The sequence below is a fragment of the Acromyrmex echinatior genome, chromosome 18 (genome assembly GCF_024713525.1).
Source record: "Acromyrmex echinatior isolate Ae372 chromosome 18, ASM2471352v2, whole genome shotgun sequence".
NCBI classification, from domain to species: Eukaryota; Metazoa; Arthropoda; class Insecta; order Hymenoptera; family Formicidae; genus Acromyrmex; species Acromyrmex echinatior.
This window is the reverse complement of record NC_141869.1, coordinates 7947622-7966827: the sequence shown is the minus strand read 5'-3', so window position 1 is coordinate 7966827 and position 19206 is coordinate 7947622. Positions and strand designations below refer to the sequence as shown.

The following is a 19206-nucleotide window of genomic DNA, read 5'->3' as shown; positions in this document are numbered from 1 at the left end:
AGCTATGCAAGTTTTGTATGGAATAATCCTAAACCAATGAGCATCTTATGTAAATCAATATGGTGACATTATGCTAGATGCTCATTGGTCCAGTCTTATGTTATGCTTATGCTCTGTCATGCATTTCATGTGTGAAGGGCTGTCGCATAAAATTCCGCAACAGTGACCGTAAGACATAAACTTAAATCGATGAGCCTATCAGGATCTTTAGGTCTACGTAATCTAACGGAAATAGAAATAATAGTAAACTTATCCATAACCTATAAAGTGAATTTTAATCGATTGAAACTCGCCTTATGGATAAGTTTACTGCTATTGGGTCATCTAAAAAGTATCCGTTTTTTGTCACTAGATGTGTGTTGATGGTCATATATCTAGTGACAAAGTACCGCGGATACTTTTTAGATGACCCAATATTTTTATTTCTGTTAGAGTACGTAAATCTAAAGCAGTATCCTGATTGGATCACCGGCTTAAGTCACGTCTTAAGATGGTATTAATGGTCAACACAAAGTTGTGTCTAGTGACAAAAAACCGCGGATATTTTTTAGATGACCCAATATAATGCATGGTCTACAATAGGCAGTAACAGTAGTTGATTAAGGAGTAGGCGTAGAAATCAACCAATCATAGTTGATTATTTTTTTCACATTCAACTACGATTGGTCGATTTCTACGCCTATTCCTTAATTCACTACTGCTACTACTCATTGTAGATGCATGCATGTGAGTCTATGCTCCCTGCTATAAACGTGAGGCAACGAGTAAAAGGCTTAAACACAATGCGAAGGTAACAGTAATAGCTACCGCTGTTTCACTCGCTATCGCTGTTGTCTTCGCAATCTTTACATTGTGTTTAGATGTTAACAAGAATCTGGAGATCGATTCTGTATCTTCAAATAAGGGGATCGATTCTGTATCTTGAAATGAGGTAAAAATAATTATAAGAGCGAATAGACTATTTACTAGAATACTGATTATTTCATTGGTCAACGCCTAGTAAATTTGCTCACTTTTGTAATTTTCACTTTGAAGATACAGAATCGACTCCAAAGAGAAAATTACAAAAGTGAGCAAATTTGTCTAAGTGTTGACTAATAAAATTATCAGTATTTTAAATTCGCTCATCTTTGTAAGTTTCACCTCGTTTAAAGATATAGAATCGATCCTGTGTGCATTATAAAATTTTATTGCACAGTATAATCAAATTGAGATAATGCGCAATTTTTTGATAGTTCGAAACTGGTTCGATTATATTGGAACAAACCCTTCATCTGAAATAAAAAATTGAAAACAACTCTAATTTGAATAAATTTAATTTAAAAAATTAAGAAATATAATCAACAAAAACAAATTTATATGCATGAAACTACAAAATATTTTCCGTAGATTTGTTCATTAATATAATATTATGCTCACGACTCGAAGTTCGACTCGATAGACGTACTTTAACGTGTACCATCGACAGTAATACAGAATATGTTAAATTAACAGGCACATTGAATTCCTATAATCGATTACAATATATGGTCTACTCTTTTCTACTTAATTTTTTGCATCATTCATCTTTTTTTTTTTACAAACCATTTAGCTTATTATTATAATATATATCGATAAAAGATTCCCTTGGCTAAGTTGTTTTGAATGAAGCATTGTTTTTCTAGGTCATCTAAAAATATACAAAAAGGAAAAAAAGAGGATGAGGAGATCAAACTGTCGCCGATTCCCAGAAAAATGAAGATTCATTTGTAAAAGCAAACTGAATCTATACATTTCAATCGTCAATACATACGAATTGCCTCTTCGAGAGAATACTGTATATCCATATATTTGTCACTGTACCAATACATTAGCGATAAAGACAGGTAGTTTGTTGAATTTCACGATACTTGGAAAACTATATCAGTGATGAATGGAGTCCTTGTCTAATTTTCCGAATCCATTGCTTTCTCCTTGCTATCGTTCTCCGATCTACTCTTGTCGTCCGACTGTTTAGAATCCGATTTGTCACTCGATCGTTTCTCCTTGTTAGATTTCTTCTCGCTTCTACTGCTCTCTTTCTCGGCTCTCTCCCGATCGCTATCGCTTCTCTTACCATTATCTGACTTATCCTTGCTGCGCCTTTCTCGATCTTTATCCTTGCTCTTGTCCACGGAATACTTGGATTTGGATGATCTGGACTTAGATTTTGAACGCGACCGCCTAGACCTGGATGTAGAGCCCTTGCTTCGTGAACGTGAACGACTGCGACGACGCGGTGATCTCTTCTTCCGCTCTTTTGACCTAGATGGTGATCGACGTGACCTTTGACGAGATAAAAAGTTAATACATGTATTAATATATGTATTAAAAATATACTAATCTCTTTAAAGACGAAGATTTCATTCGCATCCTGAATTCCTTTTTTCCATACTGAAACATTTTTCTATAATACACTTTATATTTTTCTAGAATTTATAATTGTTCCATCACTCGCACTACACTGGTTCAGTGTATATTAAAAGCTGCTTTATATAAAATATCTCAGTGCAATAATACAATATAATCAACTTTGACAACAAAATAATGTATAAAACATGTATATTATATTAAATAACGTGACGATATCATTAATAGATACTTAATCGTATAAAATATTCATATACTTTTACATTATAATTTGCTAATTTCATGTATAGCAGCTTTTAGTATGCACTGATCTAGCGCAGTGCAAAAGTGACCGAATTCGCTATACATTAAATATAAGTAGAATTCAATATATATGTGTGTGTGTGAATACAATATGACTTTGGCAAAGCAAAAGATTGTTTAGTTATACCTCGATCTTCTCGATCTGCTACGCGAACGGTGGCGACTACGCGAATTGCTGCGTCGTCTCGATGGAGAGTTGCGCCTGCGATCTTTCGATCGAGATCGTTTGGAGCGCGAGCGCGATCGACGCCGATGACGAGATCGCGAGCGTCGGTGGCGTGATCGCGAACGCTTACGTGATCTCGAGCGTCGGCTACGTCCACGGGATCGCGAACGAGACTTACGGCTGCGCGAGCCACTTCTGCTTCGCTTATCCTTGGAGAGCATACCGATCATCGGGTCGATTGCCGCAGAGATGAGATTGTGTGCCTCTTTTACCCGCGACATTGCTTCTTCAATTTCCTTTTGTGCAGCTTCGTTGCTCTTTGCCTCTGGTTTGGCGATCGCCTGCGTTGAGTGGTACAGCTTGATTGATCGTTCTGCAAACTGCTTTCCATTCAGCAGCAACGCCGCAATCACAGCTGCCTGTTCAGACAGCTCCACCAGTGCATAATGATCGGCATCCGAGTCCCTACTGCACATACGCAGGTACTTGATCTCTATATTGTTGTTACTGAAGAAGTCCAGCAGCTGCTCAGGGCTCACCGATGTATCTAAATTTGCCACTACAAGCGTCCGACGAATCTCTTCGATACGTCTGCTGTCCAAATGACCTGGTAGGTGCGGATAGGACGGCAAGCTATTCGCCTCTAGCTTAGGATCCATCGTGGTAATCACATGATTTGGAGGAATACCTTCAATAGCATTCACAACGTTCGGTGGTAACTTTGGTTCTGATGGATAGAGACCTGAAACAATAAAAAAAGACTAAGATCTATGTTAAAAAAGATAAATTTTTGGATTTTAGCATTTTTTGGAAATTAAAAAAAAGAATATTTTACATACAAGGTGTAAATTTAAAAGTTCAAAATTCGGAACTCAAAGTACTATACCAAGTTTTCGAAAAATTAAATAAAAAATAGTTACTTGTAAATTTTTATTTTAAGAAAATCCTGAAGACGATTAGTCATAATGTAAGTGTTCCCTTTTATAGATTCGAAGGTTATTTTTCAGAATTGAAATATGTATATATATTAATACCTTTGAGATAGAGTTCATGCTGAGAATAACAAAAAAAATTTGAAATTAAGATTTTCTTTATCATTTCTTAGTCTAATATAATGCTCTAGAGCTGTCATGTTATGACAACATTTGCATCATACAAAACCTATTTTACAATTGCACAAATATAGTTATAAAAATTCACCAATCACAATCAAATAGAGAATATTCGATTGTAATCAATTCTTACAATTACAACTATTCACAATTATGCTTACATTGTAAAATAAGTTTGTAAGCAATACAGTCAGTACTTATAAAATAGTAATCCACAGACTAGTAGTTTGCACAAAGAATGTAGTTCGTAGAATTGAAATTAGATGTCTAATTAAAACATTATCAAAATTAAATAAAAATTTAAAAATTATATAAAAATTTATTAAATTTATGACTTATGTATACGTAAGATATTGATACAGTAATTGAGTAATATATCAATATCATTGATACATCAGTGATTTTTATAATAACTGATGATGACTAGATTAAATGTCTAAACGTTTTACTAAATTTTATTATAATTTTTGAGTGTCAAACAAACAAAATAAAAACAGCTACTATAATAACAAATTGAAGAATAGACTCCTTCATTCTATGCTACTTGGATACAACTAAATCCTGGCGTTTATCCCTTGTTATTTTTGCTCGGTCTTGCTCTATCAAGACTGTAAAAAGTTGGAAGTGTTCAGCTCATAAATAAAGTGTTGGATAGGCCTGATTTACTATAGGTATCTATTATAGATCAGTAGTCTAAACCATACTCTTACCTGGTACAACTGTGCCATTGTTGGTTAACTCCAAGGCACGCTGCTCGTCCGGAATATCTCCATTTTGATATGGGATCACTATCAATGCACGATCGATAAAAACAGTATTGGTCATATGTTGTGCTACAGCGACGCAACCCTGGTCATGGAACTTGATGTAACATATGCGCGACTGTACGGGTACGGCGACATCCCTAATCGTTGGGTATAACCTGATATCCTCGATTTTGCCTAGATACCCAAAAAGTGTTTGCATCTGATCCTTGGTGGCCTGGGGCGCGATGTTTGTCACCTGAACCACCTTCGTTGAGCCAACCGCCATTCCGTCCACAGCAATCTACTGCGATCTCGTACGTGAACAAGGCTATAGAGGTTACGTTTAATGCGAGAGGCTAAATCTTATCATTTTTTTGTAACACTACGAATACTTTACTATCCTGAAACAAAAGATTGTTTCAAAAAACTTGTTTCTGTCTTCAGTAAGAAACACCTTACGCTCGAACTCTTTTAATCGGTTTCCTAAATTCACCTCAATTGGCGTTGTTGGGGCAACAAACATAGGATGCGTTCCGAGGTACGATGTAGTGTACTTCGGATTCCTTTTCTTTTTAAGGTACATTTTCATGCTGACGCTCAACGTTTATTTTCATGGCCGCGGCACAAACTCTTGCATAACGCATAATGCATAGTGCATAAGCGAATTAACTAATCAGAATTTTTTCCTTCCTTCCATTCCATAGAAAAGAAGAATTTCAATTGATTCCCTTATGTACCATGCAACATTCTGTGTCATAACGCTTGATATTCATTAATTTTTATCACATGACCTGTTATAACGTTAGAGGCTTAAACACAATAGGCACAGGCAACAGGGAATAATAAGTCATCCAATCAGAGCTCTGGTATGTAAGTTTGATATTATATCCCCTAACTCTAATTGAACAGCTCGTTATTCCTTGTTCCTTTAATTGTATTTCAGCCTTAAAGGTGCCTTTTCGTGCTAACGTTTAACGCTCATTTTCAGAGTCAAAATAGATCACCAAAATAGGTGATCAAAATTAACTCTTGAGCCCGGATTCTCATACGGGCAAGAGCGCTTTGACACTGATTGAAAAACGGGTAATGGGTATATTTTATCCCTACAATCAGCTTTTCACCAATCAGCTCTGTGTCAAAGCGCTGTTGCTGTATGAGAATTCGGGCTGATTTATCAATTTTTTTCACATGCCTTATTTTGACGCCAAAAATGAGCGTCGAGCATGAAAAGGCACCTTAAAAATGAGCGTCGAGCGTTAAGCATGAAAAGGCGCCTTTATACATCATGGTATCGCCCATCACTATATCCAATCAATCGTGATGCTCGTGAGGTTGACAATAGAAAATGATATAAATTTATAAAAAACGATATAAATTAGGAAATCCTATTGTTCTCAATCGTTTTCTATCAACTTTTTTTTTACCAGAGTCCAGGGTTGGCTGTTAGCGTAACTATGACAGATTTTCTAACCTAAATAATCTGAATTGTAACGGATTAATTATCTGAACTCGAAAGAGCGGTAGTTTTTCCTAAAGAATTCATAAGATTCGATTGTTTCACGCAAAAAAACATCGAATGAGCATAATTTTATCATAATTTTAGCATAAAATTAGAGGTGAGGAAGCTCAACTAAACAATTACCCATAGCTTAATAGGTTAAGTTGTTTTGATATTGTTAACGTCATTATATTGTATGTACAACGTTTACACTTGACCGAGCTACACGATTCTAATCAGTGATGTTTTTTGTACAACCATGGCTAAGACTATCTTCGTCTTCTGATTCCTGAAGACGAAGATAACCTTAGTGGTAGCTTCTCGCTCCGATTTAATATTTCTTTCTCGCGCGATTGTCGACAAGACCGATTCGCAACATGTTATCAAGAAAGAATAAGGATCTGAGAACGATCAAGGAGGGAGTAATTGGCAAATATGTAAAGAAAGAAACGCCACCTGAGATGCCAAGTATGTATTTCAAAAATCTACTTTTTGTTCTTTTCTCTTTTCTTCGCCATATGTTCCTTCTTAGCACTTAGACGTTTGCAACTTGGTTTGTTTTTTATCTAACTGCACTAGTATATACTGGTACTGAAAATGGTAATAGATGCATATTTGAATTGAACGAAAGCACGAGAAAATTTTTTTATGTAGTACATATAGCAGAGTGATAAAGGAACAAGTCTATATAAATATTTGGTTTTGCAAATATTTAGTATTGCTCATTACTCTTGCCGTTTCTTATTTAAGTTGTAAAACAAATATGATTTTATACATAAAGATCGACGACAAATGTAAATTTATTATAATACTATAGTATAAAATCATTGAGTGTAAAAGAGGAAGTTTTAAGATCAAATTAAATTAGGAAAAACGTTTTTTTCATGTATTATACATTTTTGTCATTATGAATTTATCCTATTATCTTGTACTTAATTTAATTATAATTAGAAATGTAAAGTTTTTCATTGTCATATATATCGTTCAGGAGCATCATATTCGACATCATATTCGACATTCACACAAAACTATTCACACGAACTAATACAAAAAATTTATATGAATGTAAATTTTTGATAAAAACAGTTGATTAATTAAATGTATTTCCTTTTTTTTTTAAATAAAGTCTTTCACTCCTTCATTCCTCATATATCACCCATATTCTAACTAGCACTATTATTATATTAGGTGTTGGAATTAATTCGTAGCGTTTTACAAGTGATGGGAAGTACTTTCATTAATGTATTTTTTAATGCTCATGTGAAATAAATAACATTCTTTCATTAAAAAACGCTACGAATTAATTCCAACACCTAATACTTTGCAAAAGAAATATCAATTATACAACTCATATTACTTATATTTAGTTATCAATGTGTGGACAACAGAACCGAACAAAAAACCTAGGCGGCGTAACAATCATCCAATGATGCCAAGTTCTACGGTAAAAATTCTATTGTACATAAATGTATTATATACTATATCACATTATGTAATGTTCTTTGATATGAATTCATTAAAAGAATAAAAATAAAATTGAAGGTTTACTCGTGCCAGCAAATAAGTATTGAGATTTACCAATATTAAATTATAATATTATTTTTTATTATTTCCAAAAGTAATTTTTTTATTACTGTATAAGCAAATCTTTTTGCTATTGCTATATATTCCCAAGAGATTATTGTAACCTTTTCTGAAAAATTTTTTCGTTGATCAATAAATTGTTATAATGTTATACGTAATAGGAATTGGAAATTATTTTTAAAAAATAACTAAGTAAATATATATATATAAGTTATCGTAACATACTTAGTTTAAATTTTTTGTTTGAATATTAATAAAAGCAACAAACAACAGTGACATTAGATATATGAAAACAGGAGAGAAATATTTTTTAAGCCCAAGAGAGGGGGGGGAGAGAGAGAGAGAGAGAGACGGAGAGGGAAGAGCTTGAGCTTCTTGCATATTTCAGAATTTCAATTTATACATATACATATCCAGTTTTACAAATTACGAGTTACTTAAATTTTCAATTTTAAAACAATCCGGCTGAGATTTTTTACATAAATTTTGTAATACAGAAAATCCGAGTCCGAAATATTACCCAAATGGGATGTTTTTCGCAATAAATTATTTATAGTTTTTAAGGCGCTTATTAGCATCAAATCAGTAATTAAGATGCTTTGCAGCATTAATATTAGATGGATTCACGGAGAAAAATGTTTAATTGGATTAACTGGAATTCTGATGGAAAATGAACGATCCAGAATTCTAGTTAAATCTACTAAAAATTTAGTTGAGATAACTAACATTCAGAATTTCTTTGATCAAATCTACTAGAATTCTAGTAGATTTAATCAGAAATAAACTTAATCAGAATTCTGCATCGTTCATTTTCTACCAGAATTTCAGTTAATTTGATCAAATATTTTTCTTCGTGTTGTCAATTAATTTGTAATATTCCAGCTCCGATTTAGGACTTTAATTATTTCAAGATTGACAAATAATCGTCGCACAGTTAGTTTGAACTGAAAATTGTATAAGTTCATAAAAAATATTAATTCATAATTTTTTAACTATGCAATTATAATCACAAATGCTAAATATTTTTCTCTCTGTGTAGTAATATCATTTACTTATTAAATTGATAAGCAATTTAATAATTTGTGATGCTAATAAGCATCTTTATAATAATATTCTAATAATCTGATATTAATGAGAATCTTAAATCTGCAAATAATTTATTGCGAAAAACATTACTCGAATAAGCCGAATTAATTTGAAATCCTATATGATTCGTCTTATTTAATTAATCCTATAAGAAGAATTAGCTCATATGTACTGAGGTACATATGAGCTAATTCTTCTTATAGGATTATTGGTGAGTAGCTATTTGATTTCATATAATGGAAAAAGAATATTATGTTTAGATAATTATGTGCCTAGTGGAATAATTTTTAATGCAATTTCATACATTCAACGGTAATTCTATAATACTAAGGATGACCTAATAAAGGCCAAACGTTTATATTTAAAGGTCACATTGTACAATTAGAAATAAACAAAATTTTAATTGTTAGATCCGCGCTGAAAACTCGCGTTGATTTCTATGCTCTTCTATATTATGCACGAGTTAGGTCCTATAGAATTTCTCTTTAATTTAATTAAGATTTATTTTCATCGGCCTAAATTTAAAAAATTTTATCGGTAAATAACATTTTATTCCCAATCCTTGTTATATAAGATAATAATATTTGCATATATCCTTGTGCAAAACATAAATTCTGAGTTTAAAAACAGATAACACATGTCTATCAATTTTTTATCAACGCTAAGAAAAAGTTATATACGATATATCTCATAATTTCCAAGCAGCTGATCAAGAATCATTGAAACATATAAGAAGACATCTGAAGATGTTGATTTTTATCGATGCTTCTCTCGTGTCATAGTCCATTTCTCCGCAACCTAGTATGGTGCAAAAGTTTGGAAATATGAAAACTACGAACAGCGCCGTTGGTCTGGGCAGTCATGAGGGAAAATATACACCAAATAATTCTGTTCCTGACTTAACTCAAAGGTTAATAGTAAATTTTATGTTTAATATGATTTTACACGAAATAAAACTATGAAATAATTAATAAGAAAGAACGAAATAAACTTTACCAGGGAATGTCGTAACATTCCTCCAATTTTATGCTTTTATTTTTATAATAGATTTGCCGGCCTATCTGTTAATACTGGAATGAATGACTACATGTTTTCGAGGACAGCAACACCCATGTATCATGCCGAACTGTCACCCGCAATGTCACATACTTATATCAATCAATACGCTGGATCCGAGTACCATCTGGATAGGGTCCAGACACCACAAATGCCTTACATGCCTTTCGACGTCGATGGTTACGAAGATTATAATCACTCCATTTATCGTCATAATGCTAGGTATGAGAATGATTTTCAATGAGAATGATTTTAGTTTCCATATTTTCATATATGTCTATTTTTTATACTACGAATTACTTTGAATTATTGTTGCTCTAAATTACAACACGCATAGGTGACGTTTTGCACATCCTGTGAAGACTCCTGAGTACTCGCCTCACCTATATTGAATTGACGTCATAAGCGAGAAATGACACGTTGATTTTTTTTTGCATTTGTAAATAAAGATAATCTGAATAAAACGGAATAATGAGAGTGCTGTAAAATACTTTAAATTGGATTATAATAATGCGATTTAATATGATTGTTCTAATCATTCTGCATAAAAAAAGAATTAAGTCGATATAAAAGAACCATTAATAAAAATAGTATCACGTGAGTTTCATTTTGACATTAAGTAAATAATAAAAATAGCACCACTTGAGTTTTATTTTTCAATTTGATACAATAAGATAATGATGCTCCAGATAATAATTCTTCTATAGATAATGTATATTAAATTCGATAATTTTCTTTCTTTATAAAATAAAGTATAAAATATTAAATGTTTGATAAAATTGAAAGTTCAAGAAAATCTGCTTGATTTTTTCTGCAATGTCTATTTCTCCAAAGCGTGAATAATGTACAAATTTTTTTCCACGATTTTAATGGCTGCATTCAGCAGAAAAAGCAGCTTCGCAACTATTGTGTATAAACTATATATATATATATATATATATATACAGGGTGGGCCATCTATTGGTACGTTTTTAAAAATGCGATCAAATGAGCATACATTGATATTTTTTATTAATTTTTTTTTTGTTGTGAAGCTAAAAGTATCCGCGTCAAGAATGAAAAACGATTTCGTTCATGTGGCTCCCTCTACTGGCCTTACAGTATGCCATTCGGTCACCCCAATTATTAATGACATTTTGGACTACCTCGGCGCCAATTTCACTCAAAACAGTCGTAATATAATGTCATCCACTAACATCCCTTTCTCACGAACTTTCCTCACCAATTTGCGTATAGCTCCTTCGGTGGGTGCTCTATCACGACCCATATTTCTTTTCAAAATTCGTACAGTTTCGGCGACACAGCACTGACTTTGAAAATAAGTTTTTAAAATTTCAAAACGCTCTTCAAGAGAAAACATGTTGTTTCGTGCCGCGGACGGTATGACTAATAAACTGTCAAAATTTCGGGTCTGTAGCTCGTTCGGTGTTGCCATACGACGAAATTCAAAAACGTACCAATAGATGGCCCACCCTGTATATATATATATATATATAAAATTCTTCAATATGATTGATTTATAGGCCTGTTCGATTTGAGCTCCAGAGCCAAAACGCAAAGCTATCGATGCAAAAAAATTTAGGAGTAAGATTTTAGGAACTATAAAGTATTGATAAGCATCATAAGAGGAACACCAGGTGATGGGATCGGGGATTTTTATGCGCTTTTTAAATAAAATTTATAAAAATATTGATATTTTCATTTATACAGTACGTTTTTCAAATTATTACAATAATTATTTGAAAAATCGGTTTCTTCGAAACTATGGGACAATGGCTGAAACGGCCGGACATGTATCGTTTTTTTTCGCTAAAGAACAGCCTGTAAAAAGCGCATCAAAATCTCTGACTCCATCACTTGGTGTTCCCCTTGTCAGATACATTTCAATACTTTACGGTTCCCGAAATCTTACCCACATTGAATTTTTTTGCGTCAATGACTTTGTGTTTTGGATCTGGAGCTTAAATTGGACAGGCTTTATACAGATTTATACATTTAGATCTATAAAGAACCAAAAGCAAGAACCAATCATATCGAACAATTTTACGTCATTAATCCAACCCAGATTGATGCAAATCACTCGGGCCGAATATGTTATAAATTTGTAGCATCTCTATTAAATAATGTTAAAATCATATCATTGAAATTGATACAATTTTTTCATTCTATAATTACGAACATAAATTATTTAAAATAAAGAGATTTAATATGAAAATTATTGCTTATCTTATGCTTGTTGAAAATATAGTGTTTCAAGTTTCGATTTTCGGTTGAAGCTATAGTAGATGCTATTCGGAAAGATCGAGTTCTCGGAATGAGCAGCAGCAGGATGAGTTGCCTTTGCCGCCTGGATGGTCAGTTGATTTCACACTCCGTGGTCGAAAATACTACATCGATCATAACACTAAGACCACACATTGGTCACATCCACTTGAAAAAGAGGGTTTACCCACAGGATGGGAGAGAATTGAATCTCCTGAGTACGGCGTTTATTACGTTAAGTGAGTGAACTTGGAAGAGGATTCGACAGGCCATCGATATATGTCACAACAAAAATATCTCGCCTTTCTTTCTCAGCCACATCACGCGCCAAGCTCAGTATGAACATCCATGTTACCCGCATGAGATGCAAGCTGTGCGGGTCGTATCACCACCACGGCATACTCATTTTCACTCTCACAGTGTTTTGGTACCGGCCAATCCATATCTGAATGAGGAAATACCACACTGGCTGTACGTGTACAGCAGGGCCTCAATAGCTTTAGATCGCAAGCTGCGTTGGGAATTGTTTCGTTTGCCCGAGTTGGACTGTTTCAATGCTATGCTCACCAGACTGTACAAGCAGGAACTGGAGGAAGTTGTAATGCGTTACGAGGAATATAGGTGAGAAATAAGATTCGTCGAAACAATGACGATTTACATTATCTTCAATACATGTACAATCTTGTCTTTATATTTTATATTTTGTATATTTTTGCCTCTGTAGATCGGCATTACTATGCGAAATGGAACAAAGACTGAAAGAACTAAATCCGGAATCTGACAATTCTAATGTTGGTGCTATTGCTTTACGAAGATCTCTTCCCTGAGAGAGAAGTCTACTAAACAATCAATTGTTATATATTGTTTTTCTTTTGGCTAACTGAAGAAAAGTTCCCTGGAAGCTTTATAATAAAAAATTATAATAAATGATAGATTGAACTCTGTATTTTATAAATATGTATATAGTGTAACACCTAAAGAAAATTTCTTTTTTTATAATACATATTGTGCAGCAATACACGAAAATGATTTTTGAAAAATAATAATTATTAATTGTTACCTAAATTTCATTAGCAATTATTTTTCATTCTTCTTCATTATTCTCTTTTTCCTGAGTAATATCCTTGTATGCAATATCAAAATCATTGGTGACTGTCAGTCCTGTTATTTGATATACACGCATACTACTAGGTTTCTCACTTAAAAGTCCATAAGACATTCCTGCGAAAAATAAATGTTCCGTCATTCTCTTTAACAAAATATCAAAATAAAAAATCGATAAAAAATGATTTACTTCGTTCTGTAGGGTCTTCTGGGATTTTATGTTTTACAATTTTATAAAACAGAATACCAAACGTATTCCATCCCACGATAGCATAAATTATCGCGAGTTTTCGTCTAAAGTACAAGGCTTCTTGTTTGTTTTTTACTTTGTTTCTTAAGAACAATTGTTCCAACAATTTTTTAATCATTTTTTGGAGTTATGTGCGAGCGTAAAAATCATGTAACCTATATAAAAGAACAATGATAGTCTATTAGAAACGTCTATTCTCACCAGCGCGCACATGTTATATGGGCCTCCATAAGAACTTGTCGTTCGACTGTAACAGGGGAATACTTGACTGTAGTTGGTTCTTACAAGTATATTCTGATCCGGATTAAACCCTCGGTTGGATGGAAACTAGGGCATGGGCCACCGACGAGATACTATTAAAGACCAGTGTGTTAGACGGGTTTGTAAAATATGTAAAATATAAATATAATTAAAATTTTCAATATTTTAAAAAATATTTTACATAGGCGACTAATGACCTCCTATTTACTAGTGATCGGTACGTTACTGAAGCTACATTGGACACGCATGCGTTTGGCCCTCCTAACAATACTGGCCTAGTTTTCATTGAGGGTTTAAATTGGATCAGAATGTAAGAACCAACCAACTACAGTCGAGTATTCCCCTGTTAGGGGCTTCGCATAATAAAAGGAACAGGAGCTGTGGTTAAAGTATCGCTACAAATGCTTTGAAGCGTTTAATGGACCAATTAGAAGAAAGAATTTTACAAACTGATCAATTAAAAAACGCTTCAAAGCGTTTGCAACATCGTGTTGATCATACCTATACAGGGAATAGAGAATAGAGAATAAGAATTTCAACTTATCAAAAACTGTGTATTCCACAATATAATGATTTCTGATAGGTTGAAATTTTTATTCTCTATTCTCTGTTCTCTGTTCCTTTTATTATGCGGAGCTCTTACAGTCGAATGATAGGGAAATGCTCGACTGTAGTTGGTTGGTTCTTATATTCTAATCCGGTTTAAACCCTCGGTGGAAACTAAGCCACGTTAAAGACCGTCGGCCCTGGACAAATTTTCGTGACTATTAATAGGGCCCAGGGATAATTGAAGAACGATGACGTTATCGACAATTAATAAAAATTTATGATTATTAATATAAATATTTTGTTAATATATTATTAAATTTGTGATTTTTTATTAAATGCTGTATAAATAAGTATGCATACTTTTAATGCTATAATATCTTATATATTGCCGAAAAATTACAATTTTTTCTCTGCAATTATTATCTCTATTGATAATCAATTCAAATAATGACATTAAAATCAGTTTTAAATAAAAATCAAGTATTATTAAATTTTAACATATGTACACATGTCTATGAAACTAATAAATCATAAAATTAGTTTCTTACTCTTAATCACTTAAATTTTAACAGGCACGCGAACTTTCATAAGTGCTGACTGTCTTTTAATAGTGGGTGCTTTCCATTTGATGACACAAGTTGACATAAGTGTCGTTCCATCTTTATCACTTTCTGAATATCAAGGATAGAACGACGCTTGTGTCGACTTGTGTCGATCTGTGTCATCAAATAGAAAGCACCCAGTATCTCGTCAGTGAGTGAGCTATGTACGGTCCTAAATTTGTAAAAGAAGCGCGACTGTGTTAAATGTTTTAATTGGTCATTATTGCAATTACGTAATTAGCAATCAATGATGAACTAATTTCTGTGTACTAAAAATGGCTGCATAATGGATGATTGGTAAATTTCATAGTCTGCTTGCAAACGACGCGGACCAGAGAGTCTCACAGGGAGAGAGTGGCAAATTGCATCTCCTCTGATTAGACATGGGCATCAAAGCTCCATAGACATGGAAGAGATTGAATAAAATTGGTCACGTGACTCCCCCCCCCCCGTCCTGATTAGACGTGGGTATTCACATGATGCAATTTGTCACTCTCTGCCTATGAAGCTCTCTAATAGATTCTGCACACTGGACGCGGAAACGCTTGCCGCGCGGCAAAATAAGACACAGTAACCAATGAACATATTAAGAGTTGTAAGCTTATTGGTTACCGCATCATATTTTGCTGTGCGGCAAGTGTTTCTGCATTCAATATGCAGAAGCCATTACGCGGACGACCTATTTTTAGTACTTCTTCTAGTATTTTTTAGTATTTTTACTGATATATTGGGTCATCTAAAAAGTATCCGCAGTTTTTTGTCACTAGATGTATGTTGATGGTCATATTGGGTCATCTAAAAAGTATCCGCGGTTTTTTGTCACTAGATGTGTGTTGATGGTCATATATCTAGTGACAAAGTACTGCGGATACTTTTTAGATGACCCAATAAGTCGGTCGCGTTTCTCTTATAAGAGATCTAGTACGCCATGAGTTGAGTTGAGTTAGAACGTTTTTTATAGCATATATTTTTATCAAAACTTGGGCTCTTCTTAACATTTACCTTTATCACTAGTCGTACTATTGTATAACCCATGGTGTAAAAAGTAAGCTGAATCATTCCCACGGATGCACAAAGCGAAAGTAGTGGGGAGATCTGTCAACCAATCAATTTTTGAGTTCTTTGCTTGATTCATACTGCAAATAAATACACTGCAAATTAATACAATTTTAATTGGTCGAACTTCGCCATTATGTGCAATGCTTCATCTTATATAATTCCATCATGCTATAACCTATCAATGGCTACGTTCAGCAGAGAAAACTAATTAGTTATCACTTGGTGATTCTTTAATATGATTGGTTCTTTAGTTTTTCACTGGATCTAAATAGAAACCAATTATATTAAAGAATCACTAAGCGCTAACTTAGTAGATTACTTTTCTTTGCTAGATGTAGCCAATCCAAAAAGGAACCAACATGGCGGATACGAATATCTACATATTTAGTGCCTTATGTCTAGACTCATTTTAAACTGGACTCATTTCAGACTGGTTGCTATTTCATTTGTGCGTTTTTGTCGTATAACAAATGTGTACAAAACAGAAAGATCTTGGATCTTTCTGTCCCAATCAACAGGCTTGAAAAATTTGTCGTATAACAAAAACACATAAATGAAATATCACTCTAAAGCGGCTAGTCTGCTCGCCAAGTAAATGAACTTCATTGGTTACTTATAGATCCAATTACATTCAATTGTCAGCGGGCAGAGCCCCTATTCTCGAAAAGTATCGCATACGAAAAACTAGGGAAATGCCATATTATGCGTTATATTGTTATAAAAGTATCCGCGATACTTTGTCACTAGATATATGACCATCAACACACATCTAGTGACAAAAAACCGCGGATACTTTTTAGATAACCCAATACTATAGCATTTCTCTAGTTTTCCGTGATGCTTTTCAAAAATAGGGGCCCTGGGGATCGATTCTATATCTTGAAACGAGATGAAAATTACGAAAGTAAGCAAATTTATTAAGTGTTGACCAATGAAATTATCAGTATTCTAGTAAATTCGTTCACTTTTATAATTTTCAAGATACAGAATCGATCCCCAGGGCCTCCATTCTTGAAAAGCATCGCATACAAAAAACAAAGAAAATGCTATAATATATGTTACAAAGATTATTGTACATCCCTAGTTTTTTGTATGTGATATTTTTCAAGAATAAGGGCCCAGAGCCCCAGACTTGAACATGCCCAATCAAATTGGAAAAGCAATAAAAATTTCACAAAATTTAACGAATTGTTAGATGCAATATTTTTTTATTAATTTATATTAAGATTAAATTTACTTAAAGTAACAATCATGTAAAATTATGTGCAGTTTTAAAATGCATTATTATACATTTGAAAAAATTTACTTTTAATTTCCCAGTAAAAAAATTTTTCGTACATGAATATATTGGGTCATCTAAAAAGTATCCGCGGTACTTTGTCACTAGATATATGACCATCAACACACATCTAGTGACAAAAAACCGCGGATACTTTTTAGATGACCCAATATAATTATATAAATATATATAAACGTACATAAACGTATATAAATATTCATAAACATAATTATATGAAATATGTCCATACATGTTCATAATATATCCTTATTTCTTTTGTAAAATTACTTTTTAGTATATTAAAAATAATAATAAGAAAACATAAAAAATAGTTAAAGGCATAATTTTCGCATTGTTATTTTTAAGAAAAAATCAAGTTTGATGATATAAAAGGATTGTTCATATATAATTGTATATAAAATTACATAGTTATGTATATTGTAATTTTTTTACTTTTTTCCAAACTTAATTTTTTCTAAAATAAACAATGCGAAAATTATCCCTTTAATTATTTTTCATGTTTTCTCATTATTATTATTATTTTTAGTACATTAAAAAGTAATTTTACAAAAAAAGAAGGATAATATGAACATGCATGAATATATTTCATATATGATTATATATGTTTATAAATATTTATGCATATTTATATATGTTTATATATGTTTATATACCGGATGTTTCAGATCATTCGTACCACCCTTTTATTTTCGCAGAAGGTCCAATCGTAAAAGTTATTGGATTAAAAAAGATCTATTTACTGATCTTATCAGTTTGTCTTTAGATAGTGTCGCCAAGATCAGGTCAATGTCACGTCGATTATTTTAAATGGAATATCATTTTTGATTCCAGAATCTAATAGCCGATTTCAAGAGTTTCCAAAATATTATAATAAAGTTATTTTTAGTACTCAATGAAAAATAAAATTATTTTTTTCATCGAATGATATAATCATTAAAAGTAATGATATTACTTTTAATGATATACAAAGGATTACTGTTTCGTATTTGACATTATTCATACACATACGCACACACACGTACAAAGATTATTGTTCATTTTTATCGTAATGTGTAAAATGGTCATAGGAGGTACAAGATGTACCACAGAAATTTAATTTTAGTAATAAATTCTCGTAATCTTTCCAGGAATTTGATTTTTCTCTCGTGAAAATTTTTTTTCATACAAGTTAAAAATTATCACTTAGGCTATTTGCCAAGATCGATTACATAAATTTATCAAAACATTTATCAAGTAAGAAACGTTATTTTTTAATTTCCCATTTATGATTTACAATATATCATAAAAAGCAACCGAAAAAATAGAAATAATTTAGACAATTATTTAATAAATGTGTATCTATTTACGCGTAAAGAATCTTTTTTGGACTCTTACCTACGTCTTCAAAGTCACATTACATTATTTTACAATAATTATATATATATATATATATGTATATATTTATATATGTATATGTCACTCTCTGTCTCCTTAAGAGTTTTTAGCGAAGGTGAACGGAGCATAACACAAAGCACGCATAAGTCGTATATAAATCGTGAGAAACGTTCGACGAGAAAAAGATCATCAGAAAGTAATCGCAGAAAAAAAAGTGAATAGCAGTTTTCGAGCATTCTCTCCTCGATTACCTTCACGAAAATATGTATGAGCGAGCGGTCACTCATTTCTGTTAGCTATTATATTTTATCTATTAACTATTACACTGTTTGACAAAAAAAAGTACCAGAATAAGACTACGCATTTATCGTAACGTTTTGAATACAAATTCGGCTTCCAAATGATTCTATCACATCACAATTTTAAAAAAATTGCAAAATTTAAAGTTGCAAAAAAGAATTATTTTTACATATCTTGTCATCACAATTACGATATATAACGTGCTG

The 19206-nt window shown here is 32.6% G+C and overlaps 3 protein-coding genes and 1 long non-coding RNA gene across 11 annotated transcripts; 2 read left to right on the top strand and 2 right to left on the bottom strand.

Moving 5' to 3' along the window:
• The first annotated feature begins 329 nt into the window (after positions 1-329).
• LOC105144739 (uncharacterized) lies at positions 330-1878 on the top strand. Of its 2 annotated transcripts, none has more exons than XR_015548075.1 (2): positions 330-790; positions 1665-1878. It is a non-coding gene; the product is annotated as an uncharacterized LOC105144739 (long non-coding RNA). The 2 variants fall into 2 exon arrangements; XR_845970.2 differs by lacking the exon at positions 330-790 and adding an exon at positions 942-1132.
• Srp54 (splicing regulatory protein 54) lies at positions 1813-5363 on the bottom strand. 2 transcript variants are annotated; one of them, XM_011053823.2, is made up of 4 exons: positions 5209-5363; positions 4680-5116; positions 2819-3599; positions 1813-2304 (listed from the first exon to the last, which is right to left on the bottom strand). In XM_011053823.2, the coding sequence occupies exons 2-4, from the start codon at positions 4999-5001 to the stop codon at positions 1926-1928; spliced, it is 1482 nt and encodes a 493-aa protein (XP_011052125.1). In that variant the 5' UTR covers positions 5002-5116; positions 5209-5363; the 3' UTR covers positions 1813-1925. The 2 variants fall into 2 exon arrangements, with proteins under 2 accessions (XP_011052125.1, XP_087271573.1); XM_087415447.1 differs by having other exon boundaries at positions 4680-5274.
• A 664-nt stretch (positions 5364-6027) lies between these two features.
• Positions 6028-13247, top strand: LOC105144741 (protein salvador homolog 1). 2 transcript variants are annotated; one of them, XM_011053825.2, is made up of 8 exons: positions 6028-6046; positions 6578-6681; positions 7581-7657; positions 9666-9793; positions 9931-10161; positions 12216-12440; positions 12517-12822; positions 12926-13247. In XM_011053825.2, the coding sequence occupies exons 1-8, from the start codon at positions 6036-6038 to the stop codon at positions 13026-13028; spliced, it is 1185 nt and encodes a 394-aa protein (XP_011052127.1). In that variant the 5' UTR covers positions 6028-6035; the 3' UTR covers positions 13029-13247. The 2 variants fall into 2 exon arrangements, with proteins under 2 accessions (XP_011052127.1, XP_011052129.1); XM_011053827.2 differs by lacking the exon at positions 6028-6046 and having other exon boundaries at positions 6629-6681; positions 9589-9793.
• On the bottom strand, positions 6671-14044 carry LOC105144740 (uncharacterized). 5 transcript variants are annotated; one of them, XM_087415460.1, is made up of 4 exons: positions 13998-14034; positions 13841-13908; positions 13496-13710; positions 12849-13422 (listed from the first exon to the last, which is right to left on the bottom strand). In XM_087415460.1, exons 3-4 carry the CDS (start codon positions 13671-13673, stop codon positions 13286-13288), a joined length of 315 nt encoding a protein of 104 aa, XP_087271586.1. In that variant the 5' UTR covers positions 13674-13710; positions 13841-13908; positions 13998-14034; the 3' UTR covers positions 12849-13285. The 5 variants fall into 5 exon arrangements, with proteins under 5 accessions (XP_087271588.1, XP_087271586.1, XP_011052126.1 ...); XM_087415462.1 differs by lacking the exons at positions 13841-13908; positions 13998-14034 and adding an exon at positions 6671-6804 and having other exon boundaries at positions 13262-13422; positions 13496-13822; XM_011053824.2 differs by having other exon boundaries at positions 13841-14044.
• Between the last annotated feature and the right edge of the window lie 5162 nt (positions 14045-19206).

Excerpts from the sequence above, each read along its gene's own strand:
- LOC105144740 (XM_011053824.2), bottom strand. The coding sequence starts at position 13,673 with ATGATTAAAAAATTGTTGGAACAATTGTTCTTAAGAAACAAAGTAAAA. Across the intron at positions 13,423-13,495 it reads AGAAGACCCTACAGAACGAA|GAATGTCTTATGGACTTTTA; the intron begins GTAAATCATTTT and ends TATTTTTCGCAG.
- Srp54 (XM_011053823.2), bottom strand. The coding sequence starts at position 5,001 with ATGGCGGTTGGCTCAACGAAGGTGGTTCAGGTGACAAACATCGCGCCC. Across the intron at positions 3,600-4,679 it reads CAATGGCACAGTTGTACCAG|GTCTCTATCCATCAGAACCA; the intron begins GTAAGAGTATGG and ends TTATTGTTTCAG. Across the intron at positions 2,305-2,818 it reads AGCAGATCGAGAAGATCGAG|GTCACGTCGATCACCATCTA; the intron begins GTATAACTAAAC and ends ATCTCGTCAAAG.
- LOC105144741 (XM_011053825.2), top strand. Across the intron at positions 6,682-7,580 it reads AACGCCACCTGAGATGCCAA|TTATCAATGTGTGGACAACA; the intron begins GTATGTATTTCA and ends ACTTATATTTAG. Across the intron at positions 12,823-12,925 it reads ATGCGTTACGAGGAATATAG|ATCGGCATTACTATGCGAAA; the intron begins GTGAGAAATAAG and ends TTGCCTCTGTAG.